This window comes from Danio rerio, chromosome 17 (genome assembly GCF_049306965.1).
Source record: "Danio rerio strain Tuebingen ecotype United States chromosome 17, GRCz12tu, whole genome shotgun sequence".
NCBI lineage: Eukaryota > Metazoa > Chordata > Actinopteri > Cypriniformes > Danionidae > Danio > Danio rerio.
Window position 1 is genome coordinate 52,989,272 of NC_133192.1, and position 16,415 is coordinate 53,005,686.

Genomic DNA, 16,415 nt, shown 5'->3' on the forward strand with positions numbered 1-16,415 from the left:
TTTAAATGCTTAAGATGAAATGTTTATTGGAAGACTACATATATAAAATTTTAAGCAGCCAATTGTGCATGTGTGTGACTAGTTTTTGTGGTCGATAAAGTTTGTTTTTTTTGTAAAAGTGGTAGTATACATATCATAATTAATTTTTCTGTTTTTAAAATGGAACACATTTTTTCATAATTTTTATAGAGTTCATTTTATATAATTAAATCATTTAAATGTCTGTGCTTCGTCTTCACGAGCATATTCCAGCTTCTTTGAGTCCTTCAAGTCCATCCTCTGTCAAAAATAACGTCAGAACAGCAGTAAAACAAAATAACCGTCGCACGTAATCTGCTCGCATTATGAATGCCCAGCGCGGGCAAAAATCCTATTGGACAACAAGAATTCAAATTTGCTGGCTGCTAGTGCTAACTGCTAAGCGAAAGTCAATGGATAATATCCCGCTGTGCAGAACCGCAAGTTAAAAAAAACAAAAAAAAAAAAAACAAACTCCAAGCCAATGTGTCACAAAATGTAGTTTTAAGAGCATTTCAGGAAAGAATGTAGTTGTTTTAAACTCGAATCGGCAGCTTTACTTCGGCCAGTCTATCTCGGATCTGCTGCTGGATTCAATCTCCCCATTGTAGTTAAAACATGATATTTAATACATTTTGTGCATATCTAACGGCCAGTTTTTGGTCGTTTCATAATTGTTTTATAAATTAATTTATTTGTGCTACCCTGTTGTACTCTGTCTTTGTTTACCAATCTGGTTATCTTTATTTGCTATTGTACACATCTACTATATACTTGTATGTCCATTGTTGTAGTTTATTAAATCTGATAATCAAAGACAGGTCTGTGCATAATAAACCATTTCACTTCACATTCAGGGGGATTTATGTTAACATTTTCTTAAATTAATTAATGGATGTGATCATTAAGTGCCTTTTCAAGCTGCATTTAGCAAGTTCAAACTCATGGGCCTTATATACAAACCCTTCATATAAAGAAAATTTCTCAATGCTTTTCTTTATAAAATATAATTCATAAAAATACATCAATATCTTTTATTCAGCATTTGCTAAACGTTCCAATATTTTTTATTTTTATTTTAAAAACCGGTCCTTTATATTATTAAATTATTTAAGAGTACTATATTATTTGTCTTTTATTTTATTTTAGGGCATCACGGTGGTGCAGTGGGTAGCAAGATCACCTCACAGCAAAAAGTTTGCTGGTTTGAGCCTTGGCTGGGTCAGTTGGCATTTCTGTGTGGAGTTTGCATGTTCTCCCCATGTTGGCGTATGTTTCCCCCACAAGTCCAAAGACATGTGGTACAGGTGAATTGGGTAAGCTAAATTTGCCGTAGTGTATGAGTGTGAATGAGTGTGTATGGGTGTTTTCCAGTGATGGGTTGCAGCTAGAAGGGCATCTGCGTAAAACGTGTGTTGGATAAGTTAGTGGTTCATTCCGCTGTGGTGACCCCAGATTAATAAAGGGAGTAAGCCGAAAAGAAAATGATTGAATGGATGATCTTATTTTGCAATAGATTCTGACTGTCGTGCAGCTCTAAATCTGCTCCCCCATATCTTTAAAGAGAAAGTTGACTGCTTACAGTAATTATACTGGGAGAGGTTTGGGTACTGAGATTGAGACATTCAGGGTTTCAAATTGGACTATTTTCGTATGCATGTGAGACCGCTAATGGAGAAGAAATGACTCTTTCCTAATGAAATACATCTTAAATGTCAATACTGCACTGGTTTCTGTGTGGCAAGTTTTTAATACTGGTGTTGTATGATTCATATTTCCATGCAAATACAGTAAGAGTTGACTTTAAATGGGGTGTTATAAACCAAGATGGACTTTCAGGCACTTGAAACATACTCTGTTTCTTAAGAATGTTTAGAAATTTTAAATCAAATGTCTAATACTGATCAAATTTGTTTTTGAGATCTAAAGTTATAAAGCGTATACGTGACATGTTCCAATTTACAGTAAAGAAAAAGATTGCTTTGAGATTCTTGATGCTTTTAGAAAATGTAGAATGCAGTGCACTAGCAAAAATGTACTTCATGAGGTCTAGTGCTGTTTTGGAAATTATACTCCGTTACATTGGTAAAAATGCTCAGTGTAATGGTACTGATGTTGAAAAAAAAATAATATGAAGCTTTTTTGCTGTTTCATAAAATGTTTTAAAATGTTTCAGCAGCTTTTTTTAAGTTTATACATTTGGTATGACATTATGATAGCTTAAAACCTTCATCCTCTGAAAAGGTAACAATATAATTGTTTTGAATCTTTCAATGTGTGTTTGTGATAAAATGTTAAAGGTATAAAGTTACAATTATTGTGCAGTTTGTAAACATGGAAAAATTTAGCTTTTTATTATTTTAAAATAATGTAAGGTTTAAGCATTCATCCTGTGGAAAATGTTGATATTTAATATGCTTAATAAATGTGATAAATTAAATTTCATGTGCTGTGTATGGAGTACAAATCTGAAATGAAAGGGTACAAAATTCATCCCTATGTAAGAGAAATTGTACCATTTTTAAAGGTACATTATTGTACCATAGCCCAAGCAAGGTACAAATTAGTCAGAAGAGGTACATATTTGACCCATTAAGGTACATACTGCTAGGGTACAAATATGTACCCATGTGAAAGGGTACAATTGGTGTACCCTTGAGGGTACTGCCCTAATGACAAGCCATTGTACCACTTAAGGTACAAATTTTGACTTTTTTTTTCTGACAGTGTATCATTTTTTAATTTAATTTAATACATCATGCTGCCAACCTCAACTTTTGGTACTTATCTGTTTATATGCTTAATTTGTAAAATGAATGCACATCATATATTGTTTATGCACATCATATACTGTTTGTTGCACAATATGAGGATTATTGTGTGGTTTATTTTTATTGTTTTAATCAATTTTGCACTTTTTCCTTTACACATTTTCTTCGTACTGCAGTTTTGATTGTTAACTGTCATTAAATCTGAAATCTAAAAAAAAAAAAAAAAAAGAAATAGAATCATTCCTTCAGCATTTATGAATATGACATTTGCCATATAAAATGTGATTCAATATGAATGTCACAGATACTCTTTTTTTTAGTTGCAAACTTTTAAAACATGTTTTAAGTACAAATTACAACTATGTATATATTTTCTTGGACATACAAAGATAAGTCTCCCCAAAACTTTACCTTGAATGTTAACGTTCAAAAAAATTTGAGTCAAAGTAGACTGAATGATAAACAAAATGAGCAATTTTCATAATTTTTGATCAAGTGTAATGATCAACAGATATTTTGACAGATTTTTAAATGCAGTTATCTACTATTATATTTTCTAAATCTAAAAAGGAACATGTAAGTATGTTATTTATTATTCTATCCAGATAATAGCCTAGGATATATACAAAACAAACATTACAGAAATAAAGTCCCTAAGCTTTAAGACTCTATTTAAATAATAATAATGATAATAATAATAATAGCTTTAAGGCTCTATTTAAATAATAATAATAATAATAATAATAATAATAATAATAATAATAATAATAATAATAATGATAATAATAATATATTTATAAATAAATTACATGTTCATAATACTAAACGAAGACATAACGAATTTAGTAGACATATACATGAGTTTTTTTTTTAATAATGCAAAATAATGTTTGACACATATTGAAACAATATTTGTATACAATACACAAAAAAAGCAATTACATACATTTTAAATGCAAACAAGACACAGAGTAAGAAATAAAAATAATAATAATAACAATAATGAACATGAATATGAACTTAAAGGACGTATAATCTACACTATATAAATTAAAGTCATTACAAAATAGCAACAACTATAGTTCTGCTATAGTTCTAGCTAAAACATAGTTCTGTTTGCTTTCTTATTTTCATAAAAAAGAAACTGTATTTAAATGGTGACCAAATTTTTGCAGGAAAATATGATTTAGTATTAGTAAATTTACATTTGTGGAGGACGTATTTTCCCATGCGCGGAGTGACGTCGGTAACACGTCATGATGTCGGAAGTGAATTCGAACGAATCGAAGGGGCTTAAACCTAAACAAGATAAAATGAAACCATGACCAAGAAGCTGGCGACCGAGCAAGAGAAACTACGGTTTTACATTTCATAAAGAAACAGGTATTTTGTCGTCGTTGTCAGTATGCCGCGTGATGTCTGTGTTTGCTGTATATCTGGTGTAGTTGATGGTAAAATTATGCATGACCCTTTAACAAGCGCTTGCAAATTTAGAATAACGATAAGTGTTTACAGTGTTTTATCGTGCAGGTCGACCTTTGTGATATAACATTCGAAAATACAGAAGATGCAGCCTTTAATCTGTCTTATATTTCCGTGCCCTGCTGCTGGTCCTGTATATTTGAGCATCTGTGTATTATGTAATTATAAGGAGGTAGCCTGTTGCAGTTCTATAAAGTTGTTTTGCATTCATAAAAGGTCAGTTCAAATAAAACCAAACATCCTTTCACAAAAAGTACTACCTGTGTGGTACAGTGAGCAAAGTAAGTAAAGAAAATGCAGATTTGATGCTGATAACAAGTGCAAGGACTTACCACAGTAAATGTGGTACAAATAAGAATACAATGTGGTCTTAAAGATACAATAATTTTGTTTGCTTATTATGACTGACAAAACTGCTATATTGTCCAAACAGCATCTTGTTTATGTAATAATGTATCGACAGGGGCGGATTTAGTGATTTGGGGGCCTTGAGAGATTCTGTAGATGTAAAGTAGGTTAAAATAAGGTTTTATATTCACCACACTCAGACATTTTCCTTAATAATGTAATTTCAGAAAAGCATTACTTGCACATTTTAATAGAGAAATCATATTAGTAGCCAATGAATGACTATCAAAGTACAACATTGTTCACGGTGAATTAAATAGTGCTAATGTTGTCTTAATATTTAACTTAGCAAAAACCAATAGAGGCCGTTAAATTAATAAATGTGCGAATATAAATCTAACTTTACCTCAATATTCTAGCCATGTCATCCAAAATGCCTAATATGCACCTTTTGTATGTATTTATTTTGTGTGTGTGCGTGTGTGTGTGTTGCTGTATTTTTATTATATCACTTAATCTCATTTTCTAAACTTACTTCTAAAAAAAGCAACTAAACTTATATATATATATATATATATATATATATATATATATATATATATATATATATATATATATATATATATATATATATATTTTTTTTTTTTTTTTTTTTTGCTGGACTGCTCCATGATTGGAGGCGGAGACATAAATGCATTGATATAACAATTACATAACCATTTTATTAGTGCTGGTTGCATTAATTAATTCCAAAATAAAATTGTGTCTCTGTGTGATATTATATACATTCAACGGCCACCTTATTAGGTATATCTTACTAGTACTGTATTGGACCTTCTTTTTCCTTCAGAACTGCCTTTATCCGTCATGGCATTGATTCAACAAGGTACTGTAAATATTCCTCAGAGATTTTGGTCCATATTTACATGATAATATATTATCATGTCGTTGCTGCAGATTTGTCAGCTGTACATCCCCGATGTGAATCCTCTGCATCCTAAAGCTGCTCTATTGAATTGAGTTCTGGTGACAGTGGAGGCCATTTGAGTTTAGTGAACTCATTGTTATGTTTAAGAAACCAGTCTGAGATGATTTGCGCTTTATGACATTGTGCGTTATCTTGCTGGAAGTAGCCATCAAAAGGGGTAGACATGGTCAGCAACAACACTCAGGTAGGCTGTTTCAGGCTGTACCACATAGTTAGTACTTTTAGTACTTTTTGTGACTTTCTTTGACACAATGCTCATTTGGTATCATGTCAATATGGATCACAATCTCGGAGGAATATTTTCATTACCTTGTTAAATCTATGGCAGGAAGGATTAGCGCAGTTCTGAAGGCAAAAGGGCGTCCAACTCGGTACTAGTAAGGTGTACCTAGTAAAGCGGCAGGTGAGTATGAGTGGGCCCCTAAGTGGCTACTTACCTTGCTTATTGGTTAAATCTGCCTCTGTGTATCAGCTGGGGCAAATTGTCCAATATTTGGCTACAATAAACAAATAATAAGCAGATATCATAAGGAGGCATTTTTTTTAGTTACAATTATTTTTTCGTTTTGTCAGTTTCAAAATATCCTGACTGCTTTTATAATGAAAATGCAACATTTTGCAATAAAGTTCTATCAGTTAATAGTTTTACTATCGTGAACAAATATTGAAAAAATGCATGTATTACAGTATGTAATTATCTTTTTATTCTCTATTTTGCCATTTATATGTAGTTCTTGTTTCATAATCCATTAGTAAATTATGAACTATCAATTAATAAATGCTGTACACATATCGGTCATAATAAACAATGCTAGTAAATACATTAACATGTAAAATTTGACAAAAAAAAGTGGCTCAGTGGTTAGCACTGTCGCCTCGCAGCAAGAAGGTTGCTAGTTAGAGTCCTGGCTCTGCCAATTGGCATTTTTGTGTTGAGTTTGTATGTTTTCCATGTACTGGCAAGGGTTTGCTCCGGGTGCTTTGGTTTCCCCCACAGTACAAAGAAGTGGTACAGGTGAATTGAATAAACTAAATTGGCCGTTGTGTGTGTGTTAATGTGAGAGTGTATGGGGTTTTTTTAGTACTGGGTTGCGGCTGGAAGTACATCCGCTGCTTAAAAATGTGCTGGAATAGTTGGTAGTTCGTTCTACTGTGGTGACCTCTGATAAATCAGGGACTAAGCTGAAGGAAAATGGTTAAATGAATGAATGATTCAATGAATGAATCAATGAATAAATGAAAGCCTAGTAATAGGTCCTTCAGATCTTGTCTTTGTGTTGTAGCCTATCTTTGTAGGTATTATTATCATACCTGGGCTCTGCCATGTCATTTGTCTGTTATTGCCTTTATTATTAAAACCTCTAACCTTTTTTGATGTGCACAAACACTTTGATGCTCTGACTGTGGTTTGCTTAGAAAGCGCACTGTTGCGAGTGCTTGATGTTGATGGTTTTCATGTAAAGGTAATGGCAAACAATGATTCAAATGAGAATAAGCTGCTTATTTTCTGAAGAGATGCTAGTGTAGGGATAGAGTATGCTACTGTATAAAGCCATTGTTCACAAACTCTCAATATGTTTGAAGGATTAAAGGTTTAACTAGGCCGCTTTTTGTTGCCATTTGACATTGAAAACTTAAGACAGAAAATTAATTCATGTTTTAACAACACAAAACTTAACACATTTAAGCAAATTAAAGATAAAACTAATAAGTTGTCCCAAAATATCTTGGGAATTGTGTTGTTTTAGTTAATTTCAAATCAGTAGTTTGAGCAAGCAAGAAAAAAAAAGATAAGATTAAGATACTATAGGTCACAATAAAAGGACAAGTCTGCTTTTCCTCAAACTTTAATAGTAAAATCATAAAATCATAAAAGCCATTTATTTGGTAACAATAAAAGGACAAGTCTGCTTTTCCTCAAACTTTAATAGTAAAATCATAAAATCATAAAAGCCATTTATATATATATATATATATATATATATATATATATATATATATATATATATATATATATATATATATATATATATATATATATATATATATATATATAAAATTATTTATTTATTTATTTATTTATTTATTTATTTATTTATTTATTTATTTATCTATCTATTTATACTCACTATTTATACACCCTCAAGTGATTTTTAAACCTATGAGTTTATTTAATCCAAAAAAAAATATGTTGATGAAAGCTGAAAACCTATAATCACTGACTTCCCTAGAATGAAAAACAAATAGTCAATGGTTACAAGTTTCCTAATTCTTTCTAAATATCTTCTTTTGTGATTAAGAGAAAAAAAAGTCTAAAAGAACGAAGTAAATAATGAAAAAAATACTTTGTTTCCTTTTTTAATAAATTATTATTTTTTTTTGGAAAATAATAAGAATTTTATCCTTTAAAACAAGCAAAATAATATGCCCACAGGGCAAAATCTTATTTAAAGCAAAACAAGATTATTTTAATTGTTTTGTGTAAAAACTTGCCTAATTTTCTTACATTATTTCTGAAATCGAGACAATATTTTTTTTATTTGTTTAGAAAATGCTTTTTTTTTGCTTTTTCTTGTTTACCTCCTAGCTACAACATACAGTTAACGCTAGAATCGGTGTCTGTAGTTAATCAATTTCAAACAAATAAAAATAGGTAGAGGTTGTGGCTCACTATTCACAGCTTCATCGTTCGGGGGAGTATTTTGCTGAATCCAGCACTGAACAGGTAGAGATTCGTAAAGTTCTCCTTTGTCAAATGCTAGCTATATCTTTTTAAACATATAATTCTCTGGAACTTAATTTAAGTTATATTGTAATCACTTCTCTCTAAGGTATGTGTATGTGTTTTTATTTATTTATTTATTTATTTATTTATTTATTTATTTATTTATTTATGTTTATTTTTTTAGGACAATACTATCTCCAGGATAGACATAAAAATAAAGACAGCAGAAGTTAACCAGACATTTGAAAATAATATATATTTTAGAGCAATAATCACAATACCGTGAAACCGTGATCTTTTATCATACCGTCAGAATCTAAGTTATATAATAACAATTAATTGTATTGAACATAAAACAATTAAGTTGTCCCCAAAAAAGCTTAATAATTGTGTTGTTTAAGCTTATTTTAAATAAGTAGTTTGAACAAGCAGCAAAGATCTTTTTTTTTCTCGAGTGTATACACTGTAAATACTCCATATGTGGAGTAAGCAGATTGTTCTATCACATAGACTTATTTTACTCTTATTTTACTCTTACTTATTGTACATTTCCATTCCTTCCTCATCTGCAAAGCTTATCCAAATCACTGAGTCACATGGACAAATGGATTATGTAATCACAACAATGTTTAGTGCTCTCTGACTGTCTAAAGTTCACACTGGCTTGTATATAATGCTGTTTAAAGACATTATGTTATGGACATAGGGAAAACCTTATGGGAACAACCCTGTAAAAAATATACTTCCTTAATTTTTTTTTTTTTTTTTTACTTGAATTAAATTAAATTTTCAGTTTCAACTTACATCAATCAAACTGACTAAAATATTAAGTTAAGCATTGTGTAATGAAATCTGACCAACTTAAAATAAGTTAGAGCCACTTAAAAATATTTGTTGTCTTGACTTTTTGTCATTGTTGTTGTTTTTTTTTTTTTAACAGTTATTGCTGTTTACCATCATTTCCATCCAATCTTGTTGTTTAGAAGACAATCTTAAAAGGTCTGTCTTGAACAAAGTGTAACTCTACTCTTGTTTGGGTGTGTTCCATGGATCATCCAATTGAAAGTGTCCTTCTGTGATTTCTGGACGTATAAAATCCACTGTGTTTAAAGAAGCAGGACTTTTTTTTTTTTTTTTACTCCTGCTGAGTTTGTTTTAGGTCACTAAAATGAACAACTAAAAAAGAAATGTCAGTATTTAAGGTAATGCATAACAGAAAGCCAAATCATGGAGGTGAGTGTTTTTTTGTTGTCGTTGTAATTATTCCAGTATTCCAATTATTTATATCAAGTTTTCTGCCTGATAGTACAGAAGTTTAGAGAAATTGTCCTTTGTATTTGCTTAAACTCTTTACTAGAGTGTAGAATACTGTAAGGGTTCCTTATTACAGCCAAAGCTTAGGGAATTTGATATTTTAAGCAGCTTTGCTATTCTGTGTGCTTTAGCCTGAATGATGCTGCAGCTAATGATGTGTATAATTCGAGATTGCAAGCTCAATAACTGATGACTTTAGTCATAACTAGGGCTGTCAGTTTTCATTTGAATAGAAGCAAGTACATCTGTTTATTAATTAAATTAATCACAATTCATTAGTTATATCAATATATGCGTAAAAGGCCTAAATGCTATGGGACAACTAAAGTCCCTGAGTAATATTGACAACCATTTCAGATAGTCAAGCAACTGAAAGCAGTTTTGTTTTGTTCTATCTTGTTTTATTTGATTTATTTGCTTACCTCTGTTTGTGTTAAAAAAAATTCATATAGGGCACATGCACAACGTCTTTTTCTGTTATTACGTTTTTTCTAAGCAGTCAGGTGATGGAAAAAAATATGTTGCTATTTTTAATTGCGTTAAGTTTGGTCATTCTTTTGTTAAAAAAAAAACATTTTTAGTGGAATCTGAAAGCAACACCACCTTGCATAAGCAAGTCATTTCATCAGAACAGACTTGTGAAATGCTACCATACTGTCTTTTAAATACTCTTAAACAGCAGTAGCAGAACTGAACCTTAACAGAAGAAACAATAAACAGTTCCAGAACCTGCAAAAATAAAAATAAAAATAAAATAATAATAATAAATATATTAAATGTAGGGACTTATTGGTGCATAATGGCTTTTCAGTTGTCTAACATTAGAGGAGCAGTAAGAATTACTTTGATTTTATTGTGGAATCATTGTGGTTACTCTTGTGAACATGATGTGAAGTGTCTCAAGGTGCAGATATCCGCTGTCAGATCAAAATAATTGCAAAACAAATTTGTTTTTGTCATTGTCAATTGTCCTGTCAAGATTTTTACTTATGTTTGCGTGCCTTGGACTTATGATGTTTTTTCTGTTTTTCATTTCACATTTACAAAATCTAATTTGTAAATTCAAAACACAATTCATAAATAAGCAAATCCAATTCGTAAATTCAAAACACAGTTCATGAACTCGCAAATCCAATTCATAAATTCAAATTAGAATCCGTAAATTCAAAACACAATTCATAAATAAGCAAATCCAATTCGTTAATTCAAAACACAGTTCATGAACGCGCAAATTCAATACATAAATTTAAAACACAATTAGTAAATTCAAAACACAATTCATAAATAAGCAAATCCAATTCGTAAATTCAAAACACAATTTATGAACATGCAAATCCAATACATAAATTTAAAACACAATTCGTAAATTCAAAACACAATTCTTAAATGTGCAAATCCAATTCGTAAGTTCAAAACACAGTTCATAAATGTGCAAATCCAAATCATGAATTAAAAAAAAAACACTTCATAAATTCAAAACAATTCATAAATTTAAAACAATTCATAAATGTGGAAATTCAGTTCGCAAATTCAAAACACAATTCATAAATGTGCAAATCCAATTCACAAATTCAAAACACAATTCATAAATGTGCAAATCCAATTTGTAAATTCAAAACACAATTCATATATGCGCAAATCCAATTAATAAATTTAAAACCCAATTCGTAAATTCAAAACACAAATTATAAATGTGCAAATCCAATTCATACGTTTAAAACAAATTCAAAAATGTGCAAATCCAATCCATTAATTCCAGCCTGATCTCACGAGAAAACGTAAGTATTTTACGTTTTGCCAGTTTAGTGGCTAATTCGTACGAATTCGTACGAGTTCAGTCGTACGAAATGGTACGATTTTAAAAAGGAGGCGTGGCACCTGACCCCACCCCTAACCCCAACCGTCATTGGGGGATAAGCAAATTGTACTAAATTGTACGAATTAGATTGTACGAATTCATACGAATTAGCCACTAAATGAAAAAGTTACGAATTGCCGTGAGATTGTGTTGTTAATTCAAAACACAATTCATAAATGTGCAAATCCAATTTGAAAATTCAAAGCACAATTCAAAAATGTGCAAATCCTTTTTTTAAATTCAACACACAATACAGACGCGCAAATCCAATTCGTAAATTCTAAACACAATTTGTAAATTCAAAACACAATTCATAAATGCACAAATCCAATTCTTAAATTCAAAACACAATTCGTAAATGTGCAAATTCAATTTGTAAATTCAAAACACAATACATAAATGTGCAAATCCAATCCGTAAATTCAAAACAGAATTCATATATGTGCAAATCCAATTCGTAAATTCAAAACACAATTCGTAAATGTACAAATCCAATTCGTGAATTCAAAACGCAATTCGTAAATGCAGAAATCCAATATGTAAATTCAATACACAATTCATAATCACAATTTGTAAATTTAAAATAATTCATAAATGCACAAATCCAGTTCGTAAATTCAAAACACAATTCAAAAGTTTACTCACTTTCATTTAAAAACAATAGTCATACTAACTTTTTTTAAGTAAAGCAAACTAATGGCTTTTTGCATCGTGTTTATAATGGTTTTTTTTTTCAGATTAATGTGTTCTAATTATATTTATTCATTATATATTTTGAAGGTGGTGAGGGGGAAATGACCAAGGAGGATGTGCTGAGAGAGTCTTCAGAAGGAGACTCTGTCCGGGGATGCTACAGCTTCATTCCCTGTAATTCTGACCGACCGGTGATCCATCAGGTTGCATCAGCGCCTATGCCTTCAGATTGCGGTGAGGCTGTGGATTTATATACTGTATGAGTCGTATCACTAATGAAGTGTTTAAAAAAAATCTTTCACTTTCATTTAAACTACACTGCAAAAAAGGCTTTTTTTTACTTTGGGTTTTTGTTTTGTTTCTAGTAGTGTTGTCAAAAGTATCGATTTCGGTACCATTTTTTTTTTTTAAACATCTATTTTCTCTTAACATTTAAGCGCTGTTTAACATGCTCTTAAACACCACTGATTGGCAATTGTGTTTAGATGCTTAACATAAATTATTGCGATTGAACTGATGACAATGAGCACATGAACACAATGGCCAGTCAGAAGTGATTAAGGATGTGCTCAATAGCACTATGTTAGTGAGAAATGGACATTTTTCAAATTTCAGTATCGATTGATACCGAACATGATACTTTTGCCATCTCTAGTCCAAATAGCTAAGTTCTTAAATCAAGAACCTTTTTCAAAATAAGTAAAACATATTATGCTGTTTTCAGAAATAATCAAAAATTCTGTGAGATTTTCCTTAACCTTTATGTACTGTTGGGGATGTTTTCATCCACTCTGGGGTGATTTTGTGTCTAAATTTGGCCATATTTTTTTCTTTGTTTCTGCTAGAAGAATGATTTTTGGTGACAAATCTTATTTTTAGAAAATGCTTTGAAATTTTTAAATAACTCAACGATACACTCTGGGCAAATTTACTACCCTTTTGTTATGTTAGGAATGAAAACATCCACTGAATTAAACTGCTGTAAAAATGCATCAGATACATATTTGTAAACATTATTTTTGCATAAATCTGTTAATCAACCTCAGTCCTGATCAAAACTACTAAATTGCTTAGAAAGTCACCAGATTTTAACTCTTAAATTGCCAAATTTATAAATAATGTCGCTGATTTGGTGAAAAAAAAACACAAAATGACATGTTTTTAGTATAAAAAGTAATCGTGGACTGGATTTTATTTACATTTTATCAAATTCTTGGACATGTGAAACAGCGTTTTCTTTGATGCATTGTTTTTGAATGGTTTTCATATTTTTCTCCCTACTTTACTGTTGGTGACTGTTTTTGCCCATTGACTTCCATTAAAACCACATTGTTTTTTTTTATTACAAAACCATGACATCATTTAATCATGCATTTTCATTGTTGGTGGTTTTCCTGTTGGGAAGAGCTACAATTTGTATTTTTTGTTGTTGGTCATCAGTTGGCACCATTAACCCTTTAGATAGACCTGTGCAAAAGAGTTTCTGCAGTTTATATGGATTATAACATCAAGTTAAAGTGTGGGTATGTGTTTGAGAGTGTGAGAATGACCTTTATGCACTTACCTTTATGTGTCTGAGAAAATCAAAACATGCATCTCAGTTCTCAGAACTGCATGGAGTAAACAAAAACAAAGACTGTGAGCTCTATTTTGATACCCTATCATACACCCGGTGCAAGACGTAACGCAATTGTTGTTTGCTAGTTTCAGCTAGATGCAAGGGTTATTTTGAAATTTTGCACCACACTGTTTAAATATCAAATACATTTGCTCTCATATGTGTGCCCATAGGCGTTCCGTTCTAGAAAAGGAGGTGTGTTAAGACGCATTGCTGGTGCGATGCTATTTTGAGAAACTAAAAAAGACAATAGGTTTAATAGACCACCTGAGAGGATATCTAAAGTCCAGTGCAGAGCAAGTTAGTTGTGCGCCTCACTTAAACTTAATACACACAGGATGTACAGCAATACGCAAATATCTTTAAATATGAAAAAGAATTAAAATGGTACAAAAATGATTACTTTCTACATAATAATAAAAAACCTTACTTTCATGCCTTCTTCATCTTATTATTAGTAGTATTATTGTATGCATATTTATGTTTGTTTTATTAAAAACAAGCTTAGATTTGCCCACCTGTCAGGTTTTAGACCATTTGGGGCATAGCATGTGTATTTGGATATACTTTTTCTGACCACCCTTCATTATTGTATTCATTTATTTGTTTGCTGTAAATTAGAACTGAATTTAAAAATAGTTTTGAAACAATTCTATTTGCTTAACAAACAAAATTAATTATGTATGGGCTTATGGATGTCTGTGTGTACAACACGTTTCCCTATCCACAAAAGAGAGTGAAAGCGAAAATAAAGAATAAGGAGGCTCATCTCTCATTCTCGTGCTGCAGATGCTCCGTTTAACTGTTTTCTTGATAGTGAAGCGTTTAGTTTTTCCACTTACAAAGTGTAGAGTCCAGCCAGTTGGTCCAATGACGATGTCCACTGGTGGATGAAGCATGTTTGGTCTTTCCAGTGCACAATGTTGATTTATTTTAAACTTAACTCATATCTGACTCCAATTTTAGTATGAGGTGGTTTATAATTAGAATAATAATATATTTATCCTCGTTTTATCTGACTCCAATTATAAAACATTAATAAGATTATTTTGTTTCCTTTCACATTATTTTAGATTATGATTGAATATTCTTTCGATTTGTTATTATACCTTATTCTCATTTATTCAGATTCCTATAGCATACCAAGTCTTGCACCGGCCGGGTATACAATCTCTTAATACAAGCTTGTCAGTCTTATTCATTAAACAGAGGCGATTAACCACTCTCCTAAAAAGGCAGAACCCTACTTTACTCAACTTAGGAGATTTTTATGTGGTCCCCATAGATCTTTTATCTACTTAATCAAGACAAAGTATTTTAATAATAATCGCACAGGATTATAAGTTTGTAGATGAAGGCCTAAATACCCACATTTAGATTAGTTTCAACAATATTTTGTTGTTCTAAATAAAAAACCCATAGTTGGCCTTTTACAGTCTAAGTATACTTGAATTAATGCCAATTTGTCAGTCGGATCTCTAACAACATTGTATAGCGTGCCACGCTGCTCCGTCTAACATGTTTTAGTCCGTTACTAACCTGTACAGTGGCTTGTAGTGCTATGGACAACAACATTTGCCAGTGATAATAACACGAGGTTTGAATAATTCAAAACATAACAATTTATTAGTCAGGTAAGTGTATTATGCCAATTCAATCAGTCAATTCATAAATGATCAATACAAAACATCAAGTTTATCAAAGATAAATCCAAGATTAAAAGATGCATACCTGACTTCAAATTATACATAACGTGGAGCGTAAGCTCCATGTTACGGGCTGATCTGGGTAAGCAGAATAGCGCCGAGCCTTTCTCAAACCTTACCTTAAGTAATCCAAGAATTCCCTCAAGGAAAGGGGTGTGTGCATAACAAAAAGGCATTTGGATTTAGTGCTGCCTGTGGAAAAGTCACACCCTTCACAGTGGTTCAAAAGATGCCTGAAGTTATATATTTATTGTTTTGATTATGTCTATTTCTGAGAGAATGAGACCATTGTACCAGTCGCACTGAGACATTTCAAATGATATCAAACATGATAGATAAAGTCACTTTGGTTAATCTAGAACATTCAAACATTGAAATGACCATATGTGTGAGTTGGGGTGGTTGAAGCCGAGTTTCAGCAGACTCAGATGCAAATGCAGCAGGAGCTGGTTTTTCCCACATTCCCACCTGCTGGGTTGTGGAGTCAACAGTCTCTGCTTTCAGCCCATGCCTGAATTGTCAAAGATATCAAAATATTTGTAATATTTCAAATCTTACACAAAGTCTGTCTTGTAAATAGCAAATGCGCCATGGCACGATGCAACTGACTCTTAAAGGGAATGGGAGATGAGAATCTGATTGGTTTATTCTCATAACACACCCATAAGTCATTAAAAGAATAAGCTCAACTCTGTTAGACCATGCGCCGCGGCACTGAGCGGATTTTTCCATCCTTCAAATAGCAAAAGTGGATTCGGACACGCTCTTAATGCTTTTGCGCGCTGCGCTTTGCACTTTGCGCCTAGATCATTAAAATAGAGCCCCTAGATGCAAAGTCTAAAGCGCATAGTCATGGCAGGTATTATTTGATAGTTTGATCATTTATTTCCCTGA

General features: G+C 31.6%; 1 protein-coding gene across 8 annotated transcripts in view; it reads left to right on the forward strand.

Annotated features, from left to right (window-relative positions):
• zgc:103755 overlaps positions 1–16,415 on the forward strand; it is an 87,025-nt gene that overhangs the window by 1,009 nt on the left and 69,601 nt on the right. For 4 of the 8 annotated variants that reach the window (XM_068214390.2, XM_068214391.2, XM_073927201.1 and 1 more), the window contains exons 1-2: positions 4,128–4,172; positions 12,285–12,431. In XM_068214390.2, coding sequence (XP_068070491.1) covers positions 12,299–12,431 — 133 coding nt within the window. In that variant the 5' untranslated portion in view covers positions 4,128–4,172; positions 12,285–12,298. Of the gene's footprint in view, positions 1–4,127; positions 4,173–9,389; positions 9,566–12,284; positions 12,432–16,415 lie in introns of those variants that run through there. The other 4 variants (XM_073927202.1, XM_068214389.2, NM_001362516.1 and 1 more) reach the window with 4 other exon arrangements.